Source organism: Corvus cornix, chromosome 1, assembly GCF_000738735.6.
Source record: "Corvus cornix cornix isolate S_Up_H32 chromosome 1, ASM73873v5, whole genome shotgun sequence".
Taxonomy (NCBI): Eukaryota; Metazoa; Chordata; class Aves; order Passeriformes; family Corvidae; genus Corvus; species Corvus cornix.
Window position 1 is genome coordinate 114,983,101 of NC_046332.1, and position 18,039 is coordinate 115,001,139.

The window sequence follows — 18,039 nt, forward strand, 5'->3', positions numbered from 1 at the left end:
ACTTGCTGGAGCTTTCAGTTGGGATCTAGATTTGCCTTTTCTCTTTGGAAGGCAAACACTTTTGACACAATTGTTGTTTGGCACGATTAACTCTTGTTCTTAATTTGCATGTGGGACAAAGTGAGACAAAATACAAAAGCTAAATGTGGTAAATTACTGAAACTGAGCTTCTTCCCTTCTGCTGCTGTCCAGTCTTCTTTCTCTGGCAGGGAAAGAATAGGAATAAGAGTTTTAAGAAAAAATATCTAATTTCAGGGGATTACCACACACCAGGATAGGCAGAAATTGTCTTTTTGAACCTCACTTGTGCTCCTGTCTGGAGAATTGTGTGTGACTGCTTACAAGGCAGTGGGCACAGCAGAAGGGAGGTTTGGGATAACAGAAATAGCATTATACACTTTGTACACCTGGATGAATGTCTGAAAACCTGCAATGTAAGGAAAAAACTGACAAAACAGTTCTGTAGGTGAAAATAATTGACACAGCAGGATGGCAGGTAGCACTCAGGTGTGTGTAGTAAGGAAGAATCAAATTAGTGAGGTTTTCTTTATTTTAACCAGTGAACTGTCTGTAAGGTTCCACCTTCTGTGTGTGTTGGGAGCTCAAGTTTATTGTGGAATAATGTTAGTCTGGAGAGCACTTCGTTTGGAGCTTATGTGCAATTATCCAGAGGCTGGGAACCCAACAGGAATTGAGGCGGCTGCTGCAGCTTCCTGGTGAAAATAAGACAACAAGATTGTCTAGAGGACATCCACCATTAAATTCTCTGTTTTTCAGAGCAGAGAAAGATTGTCTCCTCTTGTGTAGCTTCAGTAGGAGTGCAGACTGTTACTTTAATGAAAGCATTTCATGTTTATCCTTGTCAGAGTTGAAATTGTCCTACACCACATTAGCTCATAAATTACCCTCCCAGAAATATAAAATCCTATTAAATGTTGTTAAAATACATGATTGCCTTATCTCACCTAGTTTTACAACCTGTGTTGCTCTTACTACTTTTGCTCTCACTAGAAATTTGAAACAGAAACCATTGAAGTCTCAGGCCAAACTTGAATCTGAGCAAGAAGATCCTTTTCCTCAGCCTACCTCAAGCAGAGCCGCCTGTGTCTCAAGCCATAAACCCAACACTGGCTCCTACAACCAGAGTTCCTCGGGAGAATCCTCGGATTCCGCCTGCCTGGCATCCTTTGAGAGAAATGGAAAAGCCAGATCAACAACACTAACCACTAATTGTTCTGCTTTATCATCAGGTCAGAGTTTGTAGTTGCTGCAGTTTGCATTCTGAGTTGTTAAATGAGCTTTGCATTCCTAACGTGGAATTTTTTACACAAGGTTTGGGGTTTTTGTGTGATGATGCAGAGTTTTGTATATTTTACTGGATTTTGGACACTTTTGTTATTTACAGTGGTTGTTATAAAATTTCTTTGAAATCATGTAGGACACAGTCAATTGACTTCTGTTAATCAAAAAATCTGTCAACAGGAAAGCGTAGAATATTTAATAATTGATACTGTATAAAATACAGGTTATATGCCCATATGTGTGTGTGTATATATATATGTTATATAAAACTTGGCACCCACAATTAGCAAGTGACAGAAGTTTCTGAGACTTAAAAACTTCCCTGTTTTTTCCCTTAAATCTCACCTTGATAAAAATTCAGCTTATTTCAAAGGATAAAAATGCAAGTCCTGGTAAAATCTGTTCGAAAATATTCTCTATTTGGGGTTTTTTTTTAAACATGCTTTTTACTTTAATCTGGTGTTTGAAAAGAGCTGGTTTACTTTATTTGAAACTTAAATACAGGTTAAAGAGGCTTCCTGTCATTGAACACTGCATGAATATGGATTTTGATGAGACATCACTTTGATCCCTGTAAGATATTCAGGCATGAGAATATATTTCAAGATAATGTGAGGAAACTGAAGATTTCCAGGATCAGCAAAATGTATCTCTTAACTGGAATCTGTTTAGAATTCTAATTACCAATTACTGCCTTTTTTTTTTTTTTTAGCAGAGAGTGAAATAGAAGGTTCTGGGGTTTCTTCATCTACTTCCTCATCATCTTCATCCTCCTCAAGCAGCTCAGAAGACAGCAAAGGCTGTTCTGGGGCTGCTGTGTCCCCTCCACTGCACAACGGGGTGTGCAGGAGGAACAGCAATCGCAGGCTGACTCGGAATCGAGCTGCTCAGAGGAAACAGACAGGTATGGTGGGAGGAGTTTCTTGTGAACAGCAAGACACATCCATATTTATATGTATTTTTATATATATTTATAAAAATAACTAAGTGTAGTTAGTTTTTTTTTTTTAATTGTTGCATATGTAAGATACACATTTTTTTATTGGTGCTAATTTTGAAGCTCTCAAATACTACACTCAACTTTAAAAGGATTTTTTTTTTTCATGACTTAAGGGAGAAGGGTGGAAACCAAGAGCCTGGTGAGAGGGAATGTCTTGCAATATTTTATATTTTAAGAAAAAAAGCAGCAATTCATAAAGAAGTTCTAATTGTCACAAAACCAGCATGCATCTGAAACTTGTGACAGCAAAAGCACGACTGTCACGAGGAATATATTACATGCATCATGTCTGTGGGCTGAACCTCTCCCAGTTTTGACAAGACTTCAAAGCTGCTATTATATATTTAAGATATTAATCTCTGCTTTCCTTTACAGGAACACTTCTTCAGGAGAATGGGAATACGAGGAAAACGGTCAGGAAGAAGTTATATGGAAGTGACTCTGAAAACACTTCGGTGGTGACATCCGAGTCCCTCGGCAACAGCACGGGCAGGCACAGGAAAACGCCCCGCAGGAGCGCTGCTGTGGCTGCCAATAAACTGAGGCTGATGAGTGACGTGGAGGAAGAGGTGTCGAGCTCGGAAAGTATCGGAATATGCAGGAACAGGAAGCTGCCCCACCGGAACGCCTCGGCCGCCGCCAGGAGGATGCTGCTGGAGGGATCCGAGGATGAGGCAGGCCTAAAGTCTGAGAGTGACAAAGAAATAGAAGAGCAGCTCACCAAGAGGAAAAGTCTGTCTCAGCCTGGCTCCTCTGCTCCACGAAGGAAATTCGTCAGTGAGTCTGAGAATGGAACCTCGGATTCTGAGCCAGACACGCAGACGAAGCAGAGGAGCTGGCAGAGCAATGGTCACAGACAGCTCCGGGGCCCCATCTGCTCTCTGTCTCCCAAAGTGAAAAGTCCCACCTTAGACTTTTCAGAGGAGGACTCCAAAAGCCATAATTCTGAGGATGGGAGCAGTCAAAAAGTTTCTGATCAGTCAACATCTGCACATGCTAAGGCTGCAGTCAGCAACTCTGAGGATGAGGCGGACTCTGAGTTGGACAGGTGGAATGGCAGGAAAGTCTCTGGGCTGCAGCTTGCTCCTCCTTTAAAAAAAGCAAAAGTCTTGAGTGATTTAGAGGACACAGCAGAATCTGAAGCAGAAGCCAGAGGGGAGGGGGAGAGTTTTGTGTGGGAGAGCTTGGTGCCCACTAGGATTATAAGGAGTTCCAAACCTGGAGCTGCCTCCAGCTTCCATCGCTCTTCTGATTCGGACTCAGAGAGTGACTCCAATAACAGCAATTACTGTGAAACTTCTGCAAAAGCAAAGATGAGGAAGAGGAAAGGAAAAACAAAAATCGTTAGAAAAGGTAATGTTTTTAAAGTTAATTCTTCTGTTTCTTAATACTGAGTAGATGACAGAGAAAATCTCCAAGAGAGCAGAGTGTTCTCTCCCTTTGTCCTGCTCCTTGTTTTGAGGATTTTGGTAACCAAAACCCTCTAGTTTGAAGTTCTGTTAACTTACCTTAATTTTCTGTTGAGATTTTCTGTGCTAGATTTACAGCTGATTTACAACAGCTATTTTCAGTTTAAAGTAACTTTATTGATAAGTTTTTCAAAATCAGATTGATGGAAAGGTGTTTTTATTACATTCTCACGTCCATGGTGTGCACCAGAACCTGAAACGTGATTTGACTTCCAGATTTTATTCTGTCAATGATGTGTAGAGTCCTTAAGACAGAGGGGCACTTGGCTGAAGTAAAATTCATCATTCCACTTGTTTCAGAAAGTTAAATTCTTTGATTTTTGGGTTTTATTCCATAATTTTATCTGTCACTCAGATCTTTGTGTGCTGGCTGATCATGATTTAGACAGTTGTTTTGGTTTGGGTCTTTTTTAAGCCTGTGAGAATGCTGCTGATGTTTATTAAACTGGGTAATGTACATTGTGCCTCCGTATAATCAGGGAATTAGTCCTGATTTGGAATTTGAAAGACTATTCAGAGGTTGGGGTTTGGTTTTATCCTTCCAAACCTGTCACTGGGCTTTGAAGAATCTTAAGAAAATTGTTGTCTCTTATGGTGACTTTGTGTTGACAGTTTTCCCCAAGGAATATATACTTGTTTTTTACCAAGATCTTAGTTTTTAATACATATGTAGGGACATATTTATAGAGTTTCTATTTTCAAATATAAGTATGTGTTTTATATATATATAACTGTATATATGTATATGCACACTGCCCAATTAGCCAGCTAAATCATTTACGTGGAAGCTTTGCTTTGGTTATTTTTTAAATATATTTGATATAAATAACATATAATCTATTTTGATATAAAACGAAGTCTTTATATAGTTCTTTAGTGTATATTATATAATCTATATTATAGATATGTAGTGTTTAGCATGGGATTTGATATATTTGAAAAGATTGAAAGCAAAGTTTTCAGATAAATTGTGTCAATACTTTGTGGGCTGTAGTGCCCCCTGCAGCTGAGCTGATTGGAGCTAAGGCTGGATTTTCCTACCCAGTATTCCAGGTTTGGAGTATGGCCTGAACCCCAGGACACCTTGCTGAACCAGACTTTTGCATCTTTGTGTCTTTGTGGGTAGTTGGTTTAATGCTCCCTCTCTCTGCCTGTGCCACCTGGCTGTCCCTTTGCAGCTTTTAATTCTGGATGTTCAGTGGGGAATTCCCATACATTTCATTATGGATTTGTTCCAAAGTTAAGATCTCGTATGCCAAATATAATTTTAATATTCTGGCAGTGTTGCAGAAAGGCTGGACTGTTTCATTCTTTAGCCTTGTGTTCCAGCTACTTAAAATAGTATTGGAGGACAGTGCATAAGATAAAATTTAACTCTTCTTCTTCTTAGTCTGTGGATTAATTCACCTTTTATACAGTATTTTGCAGTGTTCAGCAGAAATGTGTTGTGCTTTGGCCATAAAATCACACAGTACAACTACTACAAGTAGTAATATTTATCTGTCATTTCTGGAAACTCTTAACAAATAAAGGAAATTAATTTTGAAAGCATAAAAATAGGAATATACTGGAGTAGTACATAAAATTATTTATATTGCAATAAGGACCAAATCTGGTATATGAAGAGATTGTTAATACTGGTACTCAGCTGGACATTGGAATTTGTCTCATGATTTTTCCCTGTTAGTATTTTTTTTTTAATTTACTTCGAGAACTTCTGCTTTTGATTTTTTAAATTCATATGTATGAATAATTGTTTTATTTAGAAGGGAAACACTGATCTTCATAGCACCATTCACGTGATTTACAGACTGAATATCTGTTTTAAAACCCAACATAAGAAGCAAGTTATGTATTAAATAAGAAACTACTAACAGAATTGCTAAAGTCACTAAGGAGCTAAAAGGTTTCAGTGTTCTCCACCTGAAGCCATCTAAAATTGTGAAACTTGCATCTACATGAAATATTATAGTTTCCTTTTTAGATTAAAAAGGTCTAAAAGTCTAACTAGTGTTGTAAATTTTATTCTAGTAAGAAAAATACAACTGTTAATGATGTAAGTATTAATAATATGAAGGCATGTGTTTGCTAAGCTAGGTAAGTTGTAATTTCTGAGCTAATTAACAGGGTGATGCTAAAGAATGCACTTTTGAGACAATGAAATGGTTTGAAAGTGACCATCTCAAGAGTTAAAGGTATCCCTGGGATACTGATGGAATTTTTATTAAAGAATTGAGATAAATTGCACTTAACAGGTGAAATCAAAATAAAATTCAGTATTTGTGTATTTCATTAAAGGTCGCACCATTTGGGCATAATAAACTAATGCTTTCAGGAATGTAAGACATTAAAAAGAACTTTTTCATCTTCTTTTTGTAGAACCAGCATCAGAGGAGGCTGGCCAGAGTGCCAAAGTGCTGCGGAGCAGGACGTGCATCATCAACTACAAGAAACACATCAAGGTGTCCAACGTGGCGGAGAAGAAGAACCCCCGCAGATGTGCCACGCTGGCAGCCAATAAGATCAAGATCATGAGCGATGCAAAGGAGGAATTATCAAGCTCAGAAAGTGTTTACCCAGTCAGAAAGAACCGCAAGCAGCTCCAGGGCAGTGTGTCTTCAGCCTGCAGGAAGAAGCTGTTCGACAGCTCGGAGGTGGAGGCTTGTTCCAAGTCTGAAAATGAGAGAGAACAGGTTTCTGGCAGGAAAAAGCCTTCCTGCCCTGAGTCTTCTGTTTCTAAAAGGAAATATATTATTGAGTCTGAGAATGAAAGGACTGACTCGGAGACAGAGACTCAGAAGCAGAGCGATAACCACAAGCAGCCACACAAACCCCTCTGTGCTGCAGCTCTGAACAGTTTTGACTACGACTCCTCAGAGGAGAATTCCACAAACCACAGGGTAGAAAATGGGGGAAACTGGGGAGTTTCTAGGCAGGCAGCTTCAGCCCACAACCATTGTACGAGTAACTCTGAAGAGGAGGTAGATTCTGACTTAGCTAAACTTGAAACTAAAAATACCAGAGTAGCAGCAAATAAAAAATCCAGAGCTTCTTTCAAGAGATCAAAACTGGTGGATGACTTCAAAGAAACAGCAGAATCCGACACTGGAGGGAAGAAAGAGGAGAAAAGCTCTGTCTCCGAGGATGTGGAAGCACCCGGGACTGCAGGAAGCTCCAAAGCCAACTTCAACTGTTTCTCCTCGGACTCTGGAACTGATAACACCATCTGCAGCGACGCCACGGAAACGAGGAAGCGCAAGAGGAAATCAAAAACCACCAGGAAAGAAATCCCCAACCTCAACTCGCTGAAGCCTTCCAGGAGGCCGCAGCGGAGGAAACGCTGGAAAGGCAGCCAGGAGCAGGACTCGGAGGACGTGGAGTACGGCGAGTGCAGGCGGGCCCAGCGGCGCTCCAAGATCCGCACGCGCAACGGCGGCCGGCGGACTGTGCGCTACAACGACGACGACGACGACAGAGCCCTCGAGGACGCCGAGTGCGAAACGTAACCTTAACAAAAGGAAAGCCAGCCCATCTCTTCTTTTTTTTCTTTTTTTCTTTTTTTCTTTTTTTCTTTTTTTTTTTTTTTTTTTTTTTAAATGGTAATAGCACTAGAACTCCTGATGGATGCTGGCTCTTCTTTGTCCTACATTTCAGGGAATATATTTATATTTTTCTATGAAAAAGTTATGAATGTGATTAGACGATGACTTTCTCCTTTTCATATTTTGACTTGCACTTGCCTGCCCATGTAGCAGCATTTAGCACAGATGCCAAAATGTGCCTCATTATAGGGGCAATTTTTTGTCTTTACTGGTATTTTATTACATATAAACAAGAGTTAAAAAATGTTAAAACACTGCAAACAGGTTAATAGCAGTATGTTGAGTATTATCATTATGGGTGCTGCAATGAAATACTACCTAGGTCATGCAACATTCAAGAACAGATTTCAAACATCTCTAATGCTGTATGAAATCATCTACAATAGAAACAGGCTTCTAAATAATAGTACACACTCTAAAAACCTGGTGGATGCAAGCATTGCATCAAAAGAGGAATGAAAAGGCTGTAACTTCACAACTTGATTCAGTGCAGGTGTGAAATGTTCTGTACTGGCATTGCTGATAAGCAGTTACCAGTGAAGAGGTTTATTTGCCAATTCCAGAGGCTTTGGTGAAGAGAGGGTTCTGCTGACAGGTAGTACATCATTCATGTGACTTCTATACTGTAAACTTTAAGATTATGAAATGCAGGTGAACTCTTGGGCCTAAGGGTTTTTGTGTGTTTTCTTTATAAAATAGAAAAACAAACAAAACACTTGTTCTGTTTTCTTTATCCGTGGAAAGCTTGAGGTGCAGGATTCCGACATTCCAGACCTGTTTTTGCTACGTTTCTGTTGTTTCTCCATATTTAAAGTGTTTGAATGTTGGATTTCCCATTGATTAAACCTTACCAGTTTCTGAGCGTTGCAGTGCATCTCCTGTTTTCACAGTGTTTGAGGTGGCTCTTCTTGACAAGAAAGAAAATTTCTTCAGGAAAATATGTGGAAGTTCCTGATTGAACACATCTCAACGACAAATACACACAGCAACTCTAAATTCTTAGTTTTCCCTGGAATTGTGCTGCTGGGAGCCCCACAACAGCTGCCCTCAGCCCAACACCAGGGAATCTCTGCTCCTTCCCCACTCCGGGGTTCCTCCTCTGCTCTGCAGCTTCCCTTTCTCACCCTTGGGAGAACTTGGTGATTCCTGATTACATCATTCAATAGAAGATGTGGCAGAATATCAGATTTATCCTAACCCAGCTCATTTGAACAGAAATAACAAGTTTGGGAATTGTTTTGCCAGCAGATTGGACTGGTAGTGGGATCTGGAAGAGTTAGGAGGTACAAAAATGCAGCGTGGCTGTACAATCCCAGTGGATAATGGCAGAACTCCTTGTACAAACGGAAATGCATCATGGAAAAGGGAGCTGGTATCAGTGAGAGCCACTTCTCCATCCCCCACACTGACATTGTCTGTATTTGCCATCACTTTGCTATCCAGGATATTACTTTGCCTTAGAGAAACACCTTTTTTTTTTTTTCCCCCCTTAAAGCTTCCATGTGAAGTCCAAATATAAGTTTAAATCATTCTTGCCCCAGGAAATTTTATTTAGAGGATAGTCTTTAATAGGATGCAGCAGAATTTTGTAAATTCAAGATAAATGTTTGTCTGGATTCTTTATTTGGTTTCTGAAATACGAACACAGTTATGTTTAGCGATGAAATTTGAGAATGGCTTTGTGTTTTCTTTGAGGGGCAACCTTAGTTACAAGGTAGTAAGTCCACTGTTCTTTTATATTTTCCACAAGTTTCATTGTTTAGCAGCTGCTTGTTCTCAGTGTTCTCTGGAGCACAACCTCCAATTTGGGAATAACTGAACGTCAGAGTTTTTATTAATTTTCAGTTTGAACAGCTAAAATTTGGCTGGTCAGTTTGTATTTCTAATCTAGGCTTAGATTTACAAAGCTGGTTTTCCTTCAGGTGCTGTATTCTGTCATAGTGCACCCACATGTTCATGGTGATCCCTGAAAGCTGGAGAAGGTTCTGGCCTCTGGATCTGTAGATCCTAGAGGGTACCACTGCCTTGGGGTCCCTAAACACTTTTATTTTCTAAGCAAAGCATGTGCTGGTCTGTATTTCCTAATTCTATACACCTAGACAGTGGGAAGAGAAATTACTAAACTGGAAAGGTATTTTGACTCTTTCACCCTTTAAGAGTTTATTTGCTTTTAATTTATTTAAAGGAGCATGACGACTGTTAGAGAACTGGTTCTTTTCAGCCTTGGCAGAAGGGAGTCCCTTCACCTTCCTTTAAGTGAGCATTCTTGGTTTGGTCTAGCTGTACTCAGGGAAGTAAAGTAGTAGACCTGTAAAAAGTAGATCTTTATTTAATGTGACTTTGGGGGAGTGTTTTGGTTTGTTTAAAAGCAGGACGTGCATCTGTGATCAGGCAGCATGAACGGAGGGAAGCATTTAAAGTACAGGACAGAACTGTAAGGGAATCAGATTCTTTAGTGTTAAAGGCTTTGATGATGTACATGTGTTAGTGGACCAAAGTAAAGCTGTACATACACCTGGAATGTCACTGTGCTCTTATTTGGTTCAACCAGGCCAAGGGCCAGGTCCTGCCCTTGGGTCACAGCAACCCCGTGGAGCTCCAGGCTGGGCAGAGGGGCTGGAAAGCTGGGAAAGGCCCTGGGGGTGCTGGTGCCAGCGGCTGGACACGAGCCCAGGGGTGCCCAGGTGAGCGAGAGGCCACTGGCCCCTGGGCTGGGTCAGGAATTGTGTGTCCAGCAGGAGCAGGGCAGGGATTGTCCCTCTGTGCTGGGCACTGAGAGGCCCCTCGAGGGCTGTGCCCAGTTCTGGCTCCTGCAGGAGAGCCCTGGAGGGGCTGGAGCGTGTCCAGGGCAGGGAAGGGAGCTGGGAAGGGGCTGGAGCCCCAGGAGCGGCTGAGGGAGCTGGGAAAGGGGCTCAGGCTGGAGCAAAGGAGGCTCAGGGGGGACCTTGTGGCTCTGCACAAGTCCCTGACAGGAGGGGGCAGCCGGGGGGGTCGGGCTCTGCTCCCAGGGAGCAGGGACAGGACAAAACGGCATCGCGTTCAGCCAGGGGAGGTTTAAATGGGCTATTTGGAAGATAGGCTGGTTAATCCTTGGAAGAAGTTGCCCAGGGAGGCGATGGAGTCACCATCTCTGCGAGCGTTCCAGAGGCGTCGGGATGGGGCCTTTGGGGCCGCGGTTCCGCGCTGAGGGGCGGTGCTGGTGCCGTGGCCCCCGGAGCTGCCGCCGTCTCTCCGCCCGCGGTGACCCCGGAGCCGCCCGGGCTCTGTTCCGGCGGGGCGGGGCCGCGCAGGCGCGGGCGGCGGCCATGGCGACCTTCTTCGGGGAGGTGGTGGTGGCCCCGTCCCGGGCCGGCCTGGACGAGGAGGAGGAGGCGCGGGAGGAGACGCCCGAGGACCGGGAGATCCGCAGGGAGATCGAGAAGAAAAGGTACCGGCGGGGGCTGTTCGGGGGTGGTCAGGCTGGAGAGCAGGGAAAGGTTCTTCCCCCAGAGGCTGCTGGGCACTGCCCAGGCTCCCCAGGGAATGGGCACGGCCCCGAGGCTGCCAGAGCTCCAGGAGCGTTTGGACAGCGCTGCCAGGGATGCCCAGGCTGGGATTGCTGGGGGGTCTGGGCAGGGCCAGGGGTGGGACTGGGTGATCCCTGTGGGTCCCTTCCAGCTCGGGCTGTTCTGTGGTTCTTTTCCCAGGGAGGTCGATGTCCTGTGGACCTGGAAGTCGCGCGGCTGTGCCGAGGAGCCCTTGGTGTGCTCCAGGTTCCTTGTGGCCATAGGAAGGAACGCTGCGGGTGCGTGCAGAACCAGATGCTGCTGGGGTTTGGGGGGCAAATTTGAGGAGGCAGAAGGTGGGAGGGAGGTGTAGGTGTGCCAGGACATTCCCTTCTTCAAGCCCCAATGTCCAGCGTGGCCTTGGGCACTGCCAGGGATCCAGGGGCAGCCCCAGCTGCTCTGGGCACCCTGTGCCAGGGCCTGCCCACCCTGCCAGGGAACAATTCCTGCCCAAGATCCCATCTAACCCTGCCCTCCTTGAGTTGAGGTCATTCCCCCTTGTCTTGTCATCCCAACGCCTTGTGAAAAATCCTTTTCCAGCTTTCTTTAAGCTCCTCTATTTACTGATTGTGCAGCTCCTCCTTTAGGAGCAGAGGTTAAACCTGGAGGCAGGTGAGTTTTCCAGAGAAAGCTGAAAGTCCTCTGTACATGTAAAACGTGGTTTTTGTTACAGCTGTTTATTCCTCCTGAAAATTGATGTATTTTCAGTTGAACGGGAAAAATGAAGTATGTTTTAATTTGGGGTTTTAGTTGGGGCAATCCCCCTTTTCCTTTACCTGGCTTTTGTTTGGTAAACTCTCCGGGATTGTTTGTTAATTGGTAAAAGTTTTGTTCTAATAGCACTGGGAAGTCTTGCTTGCAATTAAGTTGCATTTAGATGGCATTTAGATTTTATCTAAGTTAACTTTGCTAATTTGTTTGCTTTTGGTTCAGGTTTTTCCTTTGAAAATAGTAATAGAAATTTTGGATATGTCTTCTGTAGTTTTTGACCGGAATCTGATTTATGAACATTTTTGCAACACTCTTGCCTTGCTTAGAATCAATGTAATAGTTCTGCCTTGCTGCTTCTGTGATTTTTGTGTCTAATCTGTTGTATCTGCTATGTCAAAAAGTATTAGTGACTTACTATTTCACATCCTTAATTAATATAAAAGAAATTGAAGTTGATTGTAATGATATAATTCTTAAGAACAAGTGATTTTTATGTTAGGGACCTGTATATGTTGAGCAGCTCTTCATCTTTTTGAATTTGGATGCAGTGGGGCTACTCACATTGCTGATGTTTCCTGGATTTGGACAATAAATTGAAGTGGATAAAAATGAGTTATTCTTCCTTCAAATTGCAGAAGAAAAATCTATTTTAGTCCAGCTATTTATCTGTGAGAGAGAGGTTTTATTCTTCATAAATTAACAGTATTTTTTTTGGATTTTTGCAGCTTTCCTGTCGTCTTTCATCCTGGATTCTGTGTGCTGGGAAGTGGTTGGAGTTGTGAAGCTGTGGAATGAGTGGTGCAGGACATCCAGCACCACAAACGTCCTCCCCACAGACTCTTTCTGTTTGTTCTACAGATTAATATCAGATCCCACAGTAAGTGACTTGAGCATTAATTCCTCTGAGTTTTGGCTTTCTGAAGAAGAGAGCTTTCATCCACCCCCAGACAAGGCACTGTAGGATCATGGAACAATCTCATAAATCATCTGAAGGGTTAATGCTCACTAAAACTCTCTGCAGTTCTGGTGTGTGAAGCTCAGCACAAAGATGTCACAGCCTGATGGCTTCAGTGCATTCGTGAGCAAAAAATCCTCATTGAAACAGAGTTAAAGAAACCCAAAATAACTGATCAAGTTGTCTGCAGCCATATCATCCTTACAGGTGATTTTGAGCTGCTGTTGTGCTCTTTAAGCCACTTGCTAACATGACTTTTTACTTTTTTTAAGGTTTTATTGTGCCAGTGTAGTTGCTACGTTGCTGAGGATCAGCAGTTCCAGTGGCTTGAGAAGGTAAAACTGGCAGGGAAATAAATTGAGTAGTAAAATCTGACGGATGGGGATCTTCTTCTCTGGTACTTTAAACATGACAGTGTTAAATAACTTTCCCCTGTGGTTTTCTTTCATGCAATATTCAAAACCAGATAAATTTACTCTCTGCAGAGTCTCTGAAATCCCTTTCTAGATGCTGCCAGTTGTATCTGCTGTAGCCTCCCAGCTGAGTGCAGTCACTCCTTTTGGACAGTGTCAGTTTTGTTGGCCCTTAACCACTTCCCAGACCTTTTTCCTGCTTGGTTTTCATTTCCTATGGCTTATTTCAGCTGCATTTTAGCTCTGGGAGAATTCTTCCTTAAAAAAAAACCAGCAGCAATTTGTACAGCTGCCAAAGGATCACCAGACAAACCAGTTGTGGAACTCGTGGTGGATGGTGTCAGCTGCTGGGTGTGTTCTGTGCCTTTCCCAAGGGAGAGCTGTAGGGGAAGGTGCCTCCCAGGCAGCATTTGTGCCATTTGTTCCCAGATTTAACATTCCCAGTGCCTCACCCCAGCATCATCCAGGTACAGCAGCACTGCTGGCTCAGTGAAGTCCCTCCAAATATCATCATTTTGACTTTAATAAGATAAAGCCGGGGGCGAATGTTCCGCCTCTTGATTTTCCTGATGGATTTGGGTCACTGCTTTGCCTCGAGGGAAGTGTGGCTTATTTTGTCTTGCTGTCTGTCTGCTCCCTCCCTCCCTGCCTTGAAACCTCTGCTGAGCTGATGGACAAGCAGGGGTTCTAAAGCTGTGGTTAGAGATAAGTACAGCTTTGGTGGGGGATCGTGGCTCATTTTGAAGTGCAGAAACCCTGAGACCTCAGACATTTTGCTTTTGCTGTATTCCACACATTCCTGCACTTCATTTAAACTGGGATTGCAGAAGAAAGCTGACTGGGGGGTTGTTGTCTTCCCCATTTGTTTGTGGCTATGTGTGATTTCAAGTGTGGGTGTTCATGAACAGCAGGAGTGTGGTTGTACCAAGGCAATGTTCCTGAGTATTTTTAGGCTTTGTGGTTATTGGTATTTTTAAATGTGCAGCAGAAACCTTGTGCTGGCAATCTTTTGCTTTTAATGTGGATTGCAGACCTGTTCTTTGTGTAGTAAATCCTGATTTCCTGAGCATCTCCACGAGTCAGATCCTTGCACCTGGGTGTGTTTTCTCAGTAAGGGATCACTGACAAACAAGAACACACAGGCTGAAGTTTTGCAGCCAGGCATTCCAGCCAGTGTTCCCAGCAAAGCAAGTGGAAAATATGTGGGCTTCTGAGTATTTCTGTCAGATGTCTATCAACAGTGGTGACACGGTGATGGGAGGGAACAGGCAGCTTCCCTTCTGGGATTGGTACACAGACAGAAACAAGCAAGTTTCTGTCACAGTTTCCAAATTCTCTATTTCCTTTAGTTCTGTTGGTGTTTTGTGATGGCCAGAATGTTTTGTACTTCAGAACTCTGTTCTTTGAATTTGAGAAAGAGAACCTTAAACTTTCTTTCTCAATTCAACTTGAACAGAATTAACTAAAATCAGAGTATTTAAAATAAAGACTCTTAAATTATTGTAGAACATCCAGGGAGCACAATTTTCATTTCAAATGTTTTGCAGCTCAGTGAGCTCCCTGTTTCTATTTGCAATCCTTTTTGTTTCTGTAATCACCATTAATTAAAGCAGTAAATCATAATATATTGAATGGAAAGTGCTGAAGACCTAAAACCTCTCCAGAAGATCACTAGACTTGGAAAACATGTCAGCTGTTGTTTTGGGGCTTTTTATCTCCATCCCAAGAGCAATACCTGGGAAATTTCTACCTGAAGGCTGTGAATCAAACCTTAGTAGTCTTGCAGACCTGAGTTGAAGTGCCCTTTGCACTGAAATTGAAATGAATCTTTGAGGTTTCTCTGCTTTTATTGTGAAAAGAGAAACTTTGCTGATGTATTTTTTTTTAATTTCAGGTTTTTGGCTCCATGCAGAAGAAAGGCTTGCAAGTAACCATCCTTTCCACATGTCCTGTAGCTGATTATAAAACTCAGGAATCCACTCTAACACTTGCATCTCCATTCCTGAAAGCCTTGAAGACCAAAGAATTCCAAGACCAGGTCTGCTGCCCGCTGCTGGAGCAGCCCAACATTGTGAGGGATCTTCCTGCTGCTGGTACTTTGCAGTTCCAATTATTTACAGGGCTGCTGGTGGTAACACAAAATGCCCTTTGAGGAGCATCCCACTGCAATTAGAATTTTTGCTTGATTGTGGGAACTGGCTGACAAGTGAGCTCTTTAAAAATTATTTCCTAATAGTTTCCCTTCTTACATTTTACCCTGGAAAATAAGGATGAGTTTCCAAACAAATCCTTTTACCCTTTGTGTGTGGGACAGAAGTAGTGGAAAATTATTTAGTGTAGCCTTACAAAGCGTATTGTACAGTGAGTTTTTTTTTAATTTTACTTATGAATTAAGTAAGGTTTATTAAGAATTGTTTTCATCTGAGCATCCAAAGTAAAGGCTCATAAAATCCTTTCTGTATATTACAGGTAGGGAAAGTTGCACAGTGCTGCTGATCAACCTCATGGGAAAGTTAGATTCAGTTTTATTATCTAATTTAATAAAATCCTCGAGCTTTTCATTTTCCAATCCCAAATGGTAGCAGCATGAGGAAAAACTTGGCTGGCAGGAGCTAAAAGTGGATGATTTTCTCTTGTTCACAATTTTTATGTTTGTTTTTTTGTTTGGGTTTCTTTTTTGGGTTTTTTGCAGCTGTTGATAGTATTTTTATTTACCAACAGTACAGTTTCCGGTTAAAGTATTTGCCAGGAAGAAATACCTGCATTTAACTAATTTTTGGTGGTTTTATTTCCTTGTCTATCTAGAGGACGAGGGGTGGCTGCTCCAGCAGTCAGGATTCTGAGCAGTTAATTTAGAAACTTCCATGGGTTTAAAGTTCTGATTTTTGTACCCAGAACTGAGATTCCTTTTCTGCTGAATATAACACAAATTTTCCTTTGACTTGTGCTTAGTCCTGAGTTACTGTCAGGTGTGGCAGATCCCTGCAGTGCTGTATCAGTGTTACACTGATGTCATCAAGCTGGACACGGTTACCATTGAAGCCTTCAAGCCTCTGCTTTCTTCTGAACTCCTGAAGAGTTTAGCCAAGGTAAAATTTCCTATTTAAAATTAATGGGAGCTGTGGGCTTGTTTTGTCTGTTTTCATCTCTTGCATTCTGCTGTTCCTGTGCCTCTGAGGGGATTTCATCTGAAGAGGCAGAAAAATACAGATTTTAATGGCAGTGCTTGCACCTGCTGTAACATCTGTGTGGCTTAGAAAGAATGAATCCACAGCTTCCCTCAAAACTTCATTCTGATTTTTTGGGCTCTTCCAGTGGTATATCAGGGAGGGATTTCTTGTGCTTGTGTAAGCTGCAGTTTCCTTTGGAGCTGTCTCATTTAAAACTTCTAAGCTTTTTGTTGTGTGGTTTTTTTTAAATTTTACAGTCATATACCAGATCGCTCCGTTCTAGTTGTGTATCTGCCTGTTTTCTGGCATACAGGAAAGCTTCTTAAAATACCCATTTTGATCTATAACTTTTTTGCCACTAAAAGACCAAACTTCTGAAGATGATTTTTAACATTTTTGCACTAATCCAGCAGCTGTGAAATCCAGCCTGGCCTTGGACACTTCCAGGGATGGGGCAGCCACAATTTCTCTGTGCCAAGGCCTCACAGTAAATCCCATTACTCCCATAAATTCCCATTGCAGCTCCTGAAATGAATGTTTTGCTCTTTCTGAAATGTTTTAAATTGAATTTTAGTTGGTTGAGAACACTTTGAACCCAGATTTCAATGCCAAAGAGCTCTGTGTGTACTGAGGTGTTTATTTCAGCTCCAAAGTCAGTTTTCAGTAGACCTCATTCTGTTCTGCTGAATAAGTCTGACTAAAACATTAAGTATTTAAACTCTGCAGGAGAACAATGACAAATACAGAGACTTTCCCCTTCATATCCAGGTTAGGAGGAATGCAAAATAATAAATCCCACTTTATTGCTGAACTGCAGATTCCTGTGGATAACTTCATTCAGAAAACCTGAGTTTTGCTCACAGTTAATACTTTAAGAAAAGTGATGTTCAGAATAATAAAAAGGGGAGCAGAGGCCAGTGGAGGAGCTCTTGTTTCGTTCCCAGCAGTGTGGGTGATGCTGATCCTCTCTTCCTTTCCCCAGGATGCCTCTGAGAGCACAAAGGTTTTGAAGAAGTTCCTGACAAGCAGTGAAACTCACAATAATATCTACATCTGACAAGGACATTTATGCTGCACTTTTGTAGACTCCAGTTTCTTCTCTAGAGGACTTCTGGGAACTTTTTTTTTTTTGTCCCTTAAAAGTAGAATAAATTCCAGTAGATTCTTAACTTTTCCACTCATTTTTGTTGCTTTTAACTTCATCACTGTAAACACCCTCCTGCATGGCTTGGGAGACTTTCTTCCAGAGTGATTTTAGGAAAGACATCTTGGGCATGAAAAGCAACTCCTTTTTCTCCTCCTGAAGGGATTGTCTTACCTAAAAGTATTCCTTTTATATGTAAAAGAGGAAATGCAGTTAAGGAATTCTGTCTGTATCTAACAAGAACTCTCCTTTTTTACTTTATTTTGAGACCTGAAGGTTTTTCTAATATTTGATGCTCTTCAAAGATTTTTCTGTGATGGAGAAAATACACTCTGTCCTTTTACATCCACAAATACAGAGAATTTTGTTTGCATTTACTTATGGCTCCACATGCCCTTTTTAATGTATTCATTGATACAAAATACAGTAATTCAAGTGTGGTAAATGCCTTTAAAACTTGCTAGTGGAAAACAATCTCCTGCACAAAGGGGCTGGCAGGATCACAAGCTGCTTCAGCTGGATTTGCCAGGGCCAACTGATTTAATCCACTTTAAAAACACCAAAATTTGGGCAATGGTAGGAAAAATAAAAGATCTCTTAGGCAGAGTGTGTGAATTTTAGAGGAAAGTAAAAGTTTTTGAAGTGTCTCAAAAAATTCTCTGGAAGTTGGTAACAATTTCAGCAGTTTATTTAAAGTATTAACTAGGACTGAGGTGCAGCTCTGAGTG

The 18,039-nt window shown here is 42.0% G+C and overlaps 2 protein-coding genes across 3 annotated transcripts in view; both read left to right on the top strand.

Moving 5' to 3' along the window:
* The window catches only part of BRWD1 (bromodomain and WD repeat domain containing 1), a 42,811-nt gene extending 32,924 nt beyond the window's left edge, over positions 1–9,887 (top strand). The window contains exons 38-41 of one of the 2 annotated variants that reach the window (XM_039553357.1): positions 1,012–1,250; positions 2,015–2,206; positions 2,678–3,655; positions 6,151–9,887. In XM_039553357.1, coding sequence (XP_039409291.1) covers positions 1,012–1,250; positions 2,015–2,206; positions 2,678–3,655; positions 6,151–7,277 — 2,536 coding nt within the window. In that variant the 3' untranslated portion in view covers positions 7,278–9,887. The remainder of the gene's footprint in view (positions 1–1,011; positions 1,251–2,014; positions 2,207–2,677; positions 3,656–6,150) is intronic. The other variant, XM_039553361.1, reaches the window with a different exon arrangement.
* Positions 9,888–10,513: 626 nt separating this feature from the next.
* Positions 10,514–17,688, top strand: PSMG1 (proteasome assembly chaperone 1). The gene is made up of 7 exons (XM_039553372.1): positions 10,514–10,800; positions 11,060–11,157; positions 12,355–12,506; positions 12,857–12,919; positions 14,892–15,090; positions 15,950–16,086; positions 17,150–17,688. Exons 1-7 carry the CDS (start codon positions 10,529–10,531, stop codon positions 17,222–17,224), a joined length of 996 nt encoding a protein of 331 aa, XP_039409306.1. The 5' UTR covers positions 10,514–10,528; the 3' UTR covers positions 17,225–17,688.
* Positions 17,689–18,039: the final 351 nt, after the last annotated feature.